The sequence below is a fragment of the Phaethon lepturus genome, unplaced genomic scaffold, assembly GCF_000687285.1.
Source record: "Phaethon lepturus isolate BGI_N335 unplaced genomic scaffold, ASM68728v1 scaffold36104, whole genome shotgun sequence".
NCBI classification, from domain to species: Eukaryota; Metazoa; Chordata; class Aves; order Phaethontiformes; family Phaethontidae; genus Phaethon; species Phaethon lepturus.
The window spans coordinates 29,356-40,792 of record NW_010536173.1 but is presented as its reverse complement, the minus strand read 5'-3'; the positions used below and the strand labels follow the sequence as shown (position 1 = coordinate 40,792).

Genomic DNA, 11,437 nt, shown 5'->3' with positions numbered 1-11,437 from the left:
AGCTCCTCTCCTTTGGAAAGCACTGCTGATAGAAACCTGACTGTCATTTATCCTCACTGGGAAGCAGAAGGATGAGTATTGGGTAACAACAGGTAAACCAGTCTTTGGGTAACTTTCAGGCAAGGAATTGCGAGTGTCTTTTCTGTGGAACTGCCTGGTGCTGTGAAACGTTCTTTGTCTGCGCCCTTGATGTGGGCCATCTGGAGAGGAAAACCTCATCGACCTCTAGAAATGCAGCCAGACTTATGATTGCTTTCTTTTGCAGTTGACTTTTAAGGGAGATAATCTTATCCGGAAGAGGTCTGAAGGAAAGGCGAGTTACAGGTATGTGCATTTAATACATGTTGATAAAGGCGTAGATGAAGTTGCTTGCTTTCCCTCTGGTCTGCACTGTCTGGTTTTCAGGAGCCATCGCTCAAAGCCATCTTTCCTGTTAGCTTTCTGCCTCCACTCACATGCTGTGGGGCCTGATTCTGACCCAGCACTGGTGCTGCAGCCACCGGCACGGCTGCTGTGGGGCGGTGTGAACGAACAGTGCCAGCGGTCACGGGCTGGGGATCCCCTGCTGTACTACCAAACTCTTCCCTCTGTAAGCTGAAGAAGCGCCGCGTGCTGGGGCACGCACCTGCACGATGTCTTTTATGGGTGACTTCCACAGGGGTTGCTTTGGGCCCTGGCCTGCCCGGCTTGGCAGACGGCTCCCCTGTCACGGCGGCTTTGCCGGCTCTGGAAGCAGCCCTAGTGTCAGCCGCTACAGGGATGCGCATAGAGCTGTAGCTGAAGCAAAGCACGCCGCTGAGAGAGTACAGCTGGGTAGCCAAGTTTCTGCAGCACTTCCAGATGTGAAGCGGGGGAGTTAGTTTTAGCCTATTTTCCAGATTTTTTAAATTCTTTCTGATTTTTATTTTTAAAGCACCAGGCAAGCACACTGTGAACAATTTGTACTGTTCGCTCGCATTCAGCTGCGTGTTCCCAGTGGCGGTCACTTAGCGTTTTTTCTAGCTGAGGCTCTCCAACCGAAGCCACGGCTCTGCGCTGGGGCAGGCCAGCAGCAGAGATCTCTCCCACTGAAATCCAAGCAAAAACTATCCCATGCCCACTCCATCCCCCGTATGACTTCTGCCCTCAGCCTCCAAGGTAATCCCATCCTGACAGACCACTCCATGGAGTGAGGAAGGGCGATGCTTACGCTCACTCAATCAGGAGTTCTGGGGAACTTTGGGGAGCTTGGACTGAATAAGGACTGTGTGATTTTGGCCAACCAGTTTGGCAAGAAGTGCTCCAAGGAGGTGTTATTGCTGAGAAACTTCCCTTCTGCGTGGGCACTCGAGAGAAGGGGCAGAGGCTGCCAGAGAGTCACACCGGGTATTCATTTCTCCAGGGAAGCAGGAGCTTGGACTCAAGCCTGGATCGCTCCTGTCAGCACGCTGCACTGGTGCTTCAGCGTCTCCCTAACATGCATCCTAGGGATCAACCGATCCCGTCACCGATTTTGTCCTGCCTATAGTTTCAAGCAACCTTCTTAACAAATCCTGCAGCATTTTCTGGGGAATTAAATGTGACTGGGGGGGGGGGGGGAATTAAGTTGTGAGAGGAACTAAAGAAACCTCCAGTGCAGCCTGTCAATGCTTCTTTTCAGGTGATAAGAAATGAGCGTGATGATGCCCTGGTTGCTGCTGCTCCTTCTCCTGGTCAGCTTCGGCTCACCTGCACCCAGGTTTTCGGTGCGTATATTTTAGCTCGTGTCTGTACAACCTCTTGATGGTTTATCATTCCCAGTCATGTAGAGATAGGTGCTCCCCCACAAGAGGGATGGAGATCTGCAAGAGCAGAGCAAAAAGACATCTGCCTGCAGCTAAAGGAAGGTCACTGTTGTCCTGATAATATAGGGTTTTCACGTCATTAGGGGCTGTGCAGCTCTCTGGGTGGCTGGACTGATATTGCCAGGAATTAAAAACAACAACAACAACCACCAAGTAATTTTATGACCAATGAAGAAATATTCCACTCCATTCCCTCAGGGAAAACTGCCTTCATTTATTCATTGTGATTTAAAAAGCAGGAAGAAGAAGAGAGGTAGGTATAGTCTAAGGCAATCTGTACTCTTCTGATGAGCAAATTTCTCTTGGGCCATCCCAACAAGGTACAGAGCTTGGAAAGGAGGGTTTGGCAAGCTCAGGGCTGTCTGCAGCAGGTCCCTGTGTGCTTCCAGCCCGGAAATCTTCCTCTGTGAAGGAAAAGCAACAGGCCTAGGAGAAAGCAGAAGCAGCTGGGAGGCCACATTTGGGCAGGCTTGTCAGTCTGCTGTGATGGGCAACTGCTTGTTTTGCTTATGCCTAGACTTGGTCCTGACCTGGTATCACTCAAGCCAGCTTGCTCAGAGTGAAAATAGCCAATGATTCCTATTGCACAGGTTTGCTTGGTTGTCTTGGAAGAGATTTTGCTCTGTTTTGTTATGTTTTTAATGGAGTAACACCAGCCATAGACTAGATTGTTGCTGGAATTGTTTATCCTAGCCACTGTGGGTCAGATTCTGGTCTTGGTTATGGTAATGCAGCTCTGCAGTTATACCACTGTAGGCTCTCTTCTTTCAGCTGTTTTATGCCAAATAGCAGCTCTTTTATCTTCCAGTTTTACAAGAAGATGTTTCTGGAACCTCACTGATTTGGCCTGGCTGCAGTGCAAGAGCCAAGTTTTCCCCCTCTTACTACCCTGAGCAGCTTCATAGTCTGCAAATGCTCCCTTTGAGCTCATTAAATGGGAGTCAGGATGAATGATTTTTGTCCAAAGTAATTTTCTGCATATCTGATCATATTCTGGGATGCTCTGAGCAGTGGCAAGGTCATTGTAGAAAACCCTTTTCTGCTGGGTTCAACTCAACAGCCCATGCTGTGCAAGACTCGTGTATCTTAGGAAGTGACCACCAAATCATCTTGATCCACAGAGGCAGTGGGGCATGCTAGGGTCAAGAGGAGACAGATACTCCTTCTTTCTCAGCCTCTCTGTTCTTACCACTGACTATAGCGTGGGGTTTTTTTCTTTTTTTTTTTTTTCTTATTTTCTCCATAGGAAAAAGATATCTGCCTCCTAGACAACAATAAACTAAGACAAAGGTTAAAACACCTTCAGGACTTGCTTTACTTATATGAACTGCAACTGAAGGACATCCTGGAGAACACTTACCATAGAACAAAAAGTAGGCTGTTCTCAGGCAACAGGAGCACGCAGCATGAGATGCTTTTACCCACAACCAGTGGAAATTTGATAGTCTATGACCAAGGTACAGTTTGTGGTAGCGTGTGTGAAAATTTCAGCTTGCCACAATGTTTATTTCTCTCTGCAGTGTCCCATGTGTCACATTTTATTTCTGCTAAAAGTTTTAGAATTTTTAAAGTGGATTGTGTTTCAAAATGCGATCAGATACATGGGAAGGAGAAGGGCGGACTGATGGCCCTGGTACCAGCAGATATCCCCTGGGGTCAGAGTCAGCTGGCCCAGCTTTAAGCAGCTACTGCCCAGGTACAATGCAGACAGCTGCAGCTGGACTTCTCACCTAGGACTCTGGTGCAGAGATGAACAGGAACCTCCCAGTTTTCCACCAGACCTATGTTAGACATCTGCTTTAGGAAGAGAGGGGTCTTGCTCTTGAAGAGCCCATTTCCCCTGAGTGACTTACGGGAGCCCAGAGTGCCTGGCTCAACTGTGGGCACTGAAACCTCTTTGGAAGAGCTCAGCCTCCCTGTTCCTCAGCTCCTCCATCCCTTCCGTGGTGCAGTAGCAGGCATGCATACTCTGTTTCTTGAGTACACATGTGCTTTGAGCACATGGTCATAGCTGGAATCATGGCCTGCGGCCAAGATTTTAACCTTGATGGGCATTATACTGAAAGTGTGAAGCACTGAGGTCCTGAAAGGTGCTCTCCTGATACAGTCCTGGCAGAGGTGGTCGCAGAAGCTTAGCCTCTTATTTTAGACATTTTGGGTGCCAATCCAATCTGAGGTACAGCTGAGGTTACCTTCCACATGGAAATTACCTTTCCTGCAAATGATCTTCCTGACAGAGCCAGTCCCAGTCCTGCATCGCTCCTGTGCTATAGCCCCAGCCTGATCTGCAGCCATCCAGTATCTCACCAAAGATTTGGGATTAACTCCCTCAGAGGGCATGGCTGTAAAGGCTCTCAAGCCTTGCTGCTCTTTGTCAGGCCCAGCTGTTTGCAAACCAGCATTGCTACTACCTTACTGAACCATTTGCTTTGGCTTTGCAGGGCTTGCAGAGCTAAACACAGGCTGGCCAAGTGTCCTTGTCCTGCAAACCTCTCGGTGACATCTTCTCTGGGCTGCACATACCCCTTTGCCTTCCCCCCACCCCGTTTAACAAACCAATACCGTTCTCCCTAGATTGCTCCGCGGTTTATAATAGGAAGAAGACCGAAAACGGCTATTACCGGATCAGGCCCAGAGCAGACCGAGAGCCTTTCCTGGCATACTGTGACATGTCTGATGGTGCGGGGTGGACTGTCATTCAGCGGCGTAGTAATGGCAAGGAGAATTTCAACAGGTGGGTGCCTCGTGGTTGCATCAACAGGGCTTGCAGTCAGGCCTCCATCTCCCACCCACTGTACTGCTGCCTGGCAAAACCTTTGAGAAGCTGGGTATGCAAGACTATAGTGGTGATAACTCTTTGCATTAGGGCAATCTGGTGGTACATATTGGTAGCAGGAGGCCATTTTCAAAATGGACCTATAATGCGTTTTCCATGGCTTCTCTGCATTTGAGTAAATGTGTACATGTGTCCGTATTTGTTTAACCATTACTGGAGACTGTCGAAGGCTCCAAATGAGCAGGTATCTGCTGCCAACACAGAGACTGAGACCTGTTGAATATACTATCTGTTCTCATATCAGGAATTATATTCAGCATGATGTAACATTTATTTCCTTTTTCAAATCTTTCAAAAAGATGCCAAACCACTGGTCCGGATTTCCCTTTCTCTATGGAAAATCCCAGAGAGGTGACTCTTACCTGGAAATCTCCAGGAGGAGAGATGCTCTGGTAGCACAGCAAAGAATAAACATCCCCACACAGATTAATTCACTACCGTAGCGCACACAATTTCAGGGCATGTCTAGCGTCTCTTACAGTGAGTGCAGTCCATTGCAAAGCTACCTCAACTGGATCTAAGCTGGCTTGCCTAGAGAGTGGTAGCTATCTAGTTATGGTAGTTCAGCTCTCAGCACAGGTGAATGAAAAACATCCTGAAGAGGATCATTGACTGCATGTAGGTCAAGCAGAATTAATATCCCTAATAACAATATGAGAGAGGGAATAAACATGGGGTTAGTAAAATGGGAAATGATGATACACAGGGATTATATGTGAATATCAAAGACAATACATAAATAATAGGAGATTTTAAGAGAATGAAATGATGGGAAGAAAGTAACAGCAGGCGATTTCTCTTAGATGAAGCCAGAGAATGTTGATGAAAAGTAGGTGTAGATCGTTGAAGAGCAAGTTGCCACATCCAGACAGTGATCCTGCAAAAAAACAGAGGTGAAAGTGGTCAATGAATCAAAAATATATTTAAATAGAACAGGAGCACAAAGAAAAGCCAGGTATTTTCCTTTTAACTTCATCTGGAAGCTTTTGTTTGCAGCTTCTATTCAGTTTCTGATTCTTCACCACACCACATCATACCTCCAAGATTGCAGCATATTTTAGACTGCAACATTCATTTCCAGCCAGGAGTGCATTTGAACTATGACTTTCTAAAGAACAGATCAGATGTTTTGCTGAAGACCAATATGACAGCTGCTGCTTTCCCTTTCCATCTAACTGACAACCTCATCCTGCGAGCACTGCATCTGGCAATTTGAAGGTTTGATCCCCATATATCTGTGTGCACAGGTTTAGCAGGAGAAGTAGTAAGCTATGAGTTGTATTTACTTCTAAGGCAGAGTGACAAATCTCAGCTCAGCTCAGCTTGTGATGAAACAGATACTTTTAGAAAACAGTGTCTAGAGATGCAGATGAAGTTTTACTTGTTACCATAGCCAAGTGTCACAAACTTATTCCCTCATGTGCTGAAAACTTATAATTTTATCTCACTGCAGGAAATGGGATGATTACAAGCTGGGATTTGGGAAATTCCAGGGAAAGAATGATGAATACTGGCTGGGCAATGACCACATTTACGACCTGCTCGCTAGAGGTGCAAGTATTTTCCCTCTGCAGATTTCTTTCCAATTTGCATGAGAGAGTTCATCTAACAGGACACCACTTTGTGCTTAGGAGAGAGCTCATTAAAGATTGACTTGATGGACTGGCATGGGGAAAGACGTTATGCAGTCTATGAAAATTTCCAGCTTGCAAATGAGCAGGTAAGAAATTGAGAGAGTGATGATTTGCTTGTTTTATCTGTGAGGGCAGGGCATCTGCATATGCAGCATCAGACTTCAGTATCAGGGTTGTAATTACAGCTCTGCAAAACTTACCTGCTCTGGTTCCCTGATTCCTGGTTTGGCTGACTGACAAACAGCCCTGGGAGCAGGGATGTAAGCCTGGGACTTCTTCTGACAACCGCTCAGTGTCTAAGCCACTGGGTGACAGGATCATGTGTACCTGCTCCCTTGCTAACGCTGCGGCTGCACAGAGAGCAGCTCTCTGCTGCAGGGCACAGGGGTTCCCACGTGCATTTGTCTCTGGCCTCATGGTTAAGAGAGTCTTCTGTGAGGGTGGAGATAAGGGTTTGTACCTCTGCAAGGAAACTGAACCCTGCTCTCCGACTTCGTAGGAGAGTGTTTCAGACTGCCACATAAAAGACAATCACCAGAACAAACCCTCTTTACTTTGTTTTAAAAGAAAACGGTGAACTCTAATCAAAGCTTTGAAAGAGCAGTTGTAAGTTCCTATCTTGAAGAGAGGTACCAGTGGCTCTACACTTAGTGCTACAGACACAGAAAGTCCAAAGACAGACACATCCCTGTATTTTCATGTTTGCTTTCTAGCTTTAGTGAGCATCCTGCTCCATGCAGGTGCTGTTCTTTGCAGGCTTGCCTTTCTGAACACCATGCATAAGTTTCCTGAACACCCAAGGACATTGCATGGACCAGTCCTAGCTCCAACTCCATCACTACTCCAGAAATGTATGCATTACGTTCAGTTTGCAATTAGAGTTTTCTTATGAAAATTTGAACAGCTTCATTTTAATACCTCTACTGCTATTTTTCATAAACAAAAGTGGAATATGATGACAGGAAAAAGCCAACACCACAAAAGTAATCATCCATTTCATATCACATATCTCTTAGATCTGTTAGCTGTGCACAATGGAACTATTCGTTTAAGTATTCCTACGAGGACCAGACCATTTAGCTAGAAATCAGATGGCTTCTAGTTCTTGGAGGAGCAAAATTCCTAAGGAGTTCTTCTAACTGAACAGCTGATCAGTTTATGAAGGCAACTACTTGGCACAGTTTTCTGCCAATTTGTTCTTTATGAGCTAGGAAGAGCCTTCCAGCTTGTTGAATAGTGTATCAAATGGTTATTGAAAGACAGTAAAGCCAGAAGCCCTTTGTAGCAGCAGCAGTAATTAGCAATCCCTTCTGGAAGTTTAAATCCTGTATTGATCTGCACTAGGATCATTACAGCATGGGGCCAAAAGTCACCCTTGGCTTCAACAGTCATGCCTTTGACAGTGGATACAATGGCCAGAACAAATTTGATCTCAAAAATGGGAGGAAGGGCAGAAAGGGCTGGTACCAAAGACATGTTTCACATATTCTTCCAGGACAATTACAGGTTATGGTTTGGCACCTATTCTGGTAACGCTGGCGACGCTCTGTCTGGTGGGAGCAATTTTGAAGATCAGTGGTCAGCCTCTCACAGAGGGATGCAGTTCACCACATCTGACAAGGATCACGATCGATTCCTGGCAGGCAACTGTGCATTAGAGAACAAGGGTGGTTGGTGGTTTAACAGGTATGGAAAACAGTTGATTCTTCTCAGATGCATAGGGTGTGGGTGGCTGTACAGCCGAGAGGACTTGCCTGCCTTACAGCAGCTGGAGGCTGCTGTGTGCATTTGCCGCCTCACACCGCCAAATCTAAAATGTTCACACCTATGGATCCTCAAAGGAAAGCAATCTGCTGCTTTCATTATGAAGCAAACCAGGTAAGTTGCATTCATTTTAAGAAACTGGGCCACAGGTAAGTTGCATTCATTTTAAGTAAATGGGTCAGAATAAATGCACAGGGGAGAATGACCTGGAAGGGTAAGAGCCCAATTAGAATTCCTTGAATTGCTTTGGGTTATATCCCAGGAAAGAAAACAATTGAGGCAATTCACTGCAAGGTGAAGTGTGTACAAAGGACATTTCTCTATTGTGGAGCATATCTAGGGGGTGAGCCACACCTTAATAGTCCTGATGGTACGTTTGCTGGTTGGACATACCCCACACATCAACAGATAGGGACTTAGGTTCACCAGCCCTGGGAGCATGGACAAACTGCGCTCAGTTTTTCCCTGTTGTAGTGCAGAATGAGCCTCTTCTTTGACCAGGCCCTCATCACATACAAATTGAAATCAGTCGAGCTACAAAAATGTACATCAATAGCAGGAATCAACTTGATTAAAAGACATCTGCATTTTTAGGTGTCGATACATAGGTGCCTACACTTGAGCTAGAGCCTACCAAATGGCACTACACCCCTCTGTTCAGGCAACTGAATCATGTCCCTAGTTAATACACTTGAAGGAGTCAACAGGTTGAATTACCTGACTGGTGTAGGTGTCTACTTTGGGATGACCCACATACTTCTCTGGGTTCCACTAAGTGTATTAACCAGATCTCCATAGGCTACTGCAGGAATTTAGATAATCATTTCAGTACAGACAGATATATCTAGGTGTCTAAACCTGTCAGTGAATCCTGCTCTGGTATTTCTAAATATATCTTGTGTGAAAATTATACTTCACTGTGATGATGCAATGTCTTCCCATGCTAAACCTAATCTCCTTTTTTCCCTCTCCTACATTGTTACAAGGTGCCATGCCGTAAACCTCAATGGACGATACTACAGAACAGGAAGGTACAATGGATCCCATGATGATGGCATGGTTTGGTCTACATGGCATGGGATGTGGTACTCGCTAAAATACTCAGCCATGAAAATCAGGGCTCCGTTCTTTGTTGACAGCGAGAGTGGAGATGGTGAGAACAGTCAGGGCAGCTGAAACCTGTGGCTTTGGAAAGAAAAAAGTATAGGCTGAAAAGAACTGCATAAGTTAATAGCCAGCACTCTGCTGCTGCCAGTTGCCAAACCTGCACTGTGGTAACTGGAATTACACCTGTTTCTACTAGCTGAAGCTAACGTCATGGGTTGTTTGAGCACAGCCAGCCAACAACGTAATGCAAAACATACGGATCTCAGTCATGGAATAACCACAGTTTTCTTTTTCAGCAATTTTCAGGACTTCATTGGAGAATGTTTATGAAAAGCTCTCTGGACCTTGAATGATCAAGCATGTTCTTTTAGCTATCTGAACTCTTCAAAGGCTAAATCTTTCTCATCTTGATTTTACCTGTCAGTGCTTCAGTTACGAGAACATAAGAACGGAAACAACAAGGTGATGGGTAATTGGACTTCACCTGGTGTGCCTTCCTTAGTGCTGTGTCCTAGATCAGGAGAATGTTTTTAAGCAACTCTCCTTATGGTTGAAGAATGCTCCTGGAGTGTGTAAGACCAAACCAGTGCATGGACGTGCTCCAACTGCTAACGTGCATCCAGACTAAGGCTACTTCAGAGTAAACCCCAACCATACGGACAGTGTGGACACTGGGTTTCATTGCCAACAGCTTCCCGCTGCAGATCTGCTTCTATAGCACACCGCAACACATTAATGCAGACAAAGACAATGCTGCTGACCAGACTGAAGCCCCAGATTAAAATTAGGTGGTTTGACTAAATTTAAGATGAACATAGATATTGTTAGGAGTTCATAAAATGCAGTCATGATTCATTTATACGTTCTCGTGTAATTTACCAGATGACTTTGAGTTAGCGAAAGGGAATCAGAAAGTGATTGAACCATAAGGCACACTGCTTGTCTTGTCTCAGTAGAGTGAAACGACAGAGCAACACAAATGACTGAAGGAAATGGAATACCAAAAATTTATTTTCCACAAGTTGTAAATAACAACAGTTGAAAATGAACAGTAGTATCAGCTTGATGCAAATCATTTAACTACCATGTTGTAGAATAAGCCTATTTTTTTCTGAATTACAATAATTTTTTTAACTGGTAGTTCTTTTCCATTTATTTGCTTTTAGATCCATACATATTGTAATTTGTATTATATATCCATAAAGCGTGAAATAAAACCATCTCTATAGGACTTCACACTTTGTATCTAGTTTTCAGCAGTAGGAACTTGAACAGAAATATGAATGAAAATCTTGAGAAAGCTTGTAATACAAAAATTTAATTCTTTTGGTGTTGGCTCTGGTGCTTTTACACCTGCTGTCATGTGTAGTTTAGGAGATCTGCATGGTACATTTAATTCCATGGCTCAAGCTATCCTGGAGACAATGCAGAGACACGTGAACACTCAGTGTAAAATTTGGTTTGGTTCTTCTTCTTTGTCAAGAGGTAAATCCTGTCCTCACTTCTTCCTAGACATCCCAGTGATTGCAAACGTGAATACTGGAACGCACTGGGCCAGCACTCCAGGGGGCCGTGCTCCTAAAGCCTGTGCCCTGGCAAGACTGTGCCACTGCCCTCTTCCCAAGCACTGGCAGGGACCTATGTGGAACCAAACTTGCACCTACATCTCTGAAATGAGGTTGCCCTTGTGAAGAAAGGAGCGTGAACAACCAGCGTCTACTATTTCCTTTCTGATCACTACTTCTGTATTTTACAATGGTAAGATCCTAGTGCAAGGTTGTAACTGCATGTTGGGAACATAAGAAGTCACTGTGCACACAGTGTAACTAGTGGCCGCTGATGCAGTGCTGAGGGCAGCAAAGACAATTTTTGTCTAGGCAGAAGACATAGAGAAATGTGAGTGAAATAAGGTCTTGTTAATGCCTTCTGGCAGATGGTGCTCAAGCCCATTCTTCAGTAGAGGGCTAGGGAAGCAGGGTAAGGATTACAGAGTGGTGATACTCAATTCTGCATGCTGGAAAACAACCATGGCACCAAAGGAACAACACTAGTGGTTTGACAGTACATTAAGCAGCAATAACCCATCTGATAATGGAGTATCAAGCTGGAGATAAAGTCAACAGGGTTTAGTCAGACAACTGCCACCCAGACCAGTTCCCCAGTGAGTGAGCAGTGAGCGATGTAAAAGTCCAGAGTATGGAGCCTCTTTCACCCTGTATCAATATGAAGAGGCAGGCATTATAGCTGGACTTCCTTCAGCCAGCATCAATACG

At 45.1% G+C, this 11,437-nt stretch overlaps 1 protein-coding gene across 1 annotated transcript; it reads left to right on the top strand.

Annotated features, from left to right (window-relative positions):
- The first annotated feature begins 263 nt into the window (after positions 1 to 263).
- Positions 264 to 9,233, top strand: LOC104620017 (fibrinogen-like protein 1). Its single transcript, XM_010286091.1, has 8 exons — positions 264 to 324; positions 1,640 to 1,724; positions 3,070 to 3,280; positions 4,398 to 4,557; positions 6,113 to 6,210; positions 6,291 to 6,379; positions 7,789 to 7,979; positions 9,044 to 9,233. The coding sequence occupies exons 2-8, from the start codon at positions 1,650 to 1,652 to the stop codon at positions 9,231 to 9,233; spliced, it is 1,014 nt and encodes a 337-aa protein (XP_010284393.1). The 5' UTR covers positions 264 to 324; positions 1,640 to 1,649.
- Positions 9,234 to 11,437: the final 2,204 nt, after the last annotated feature.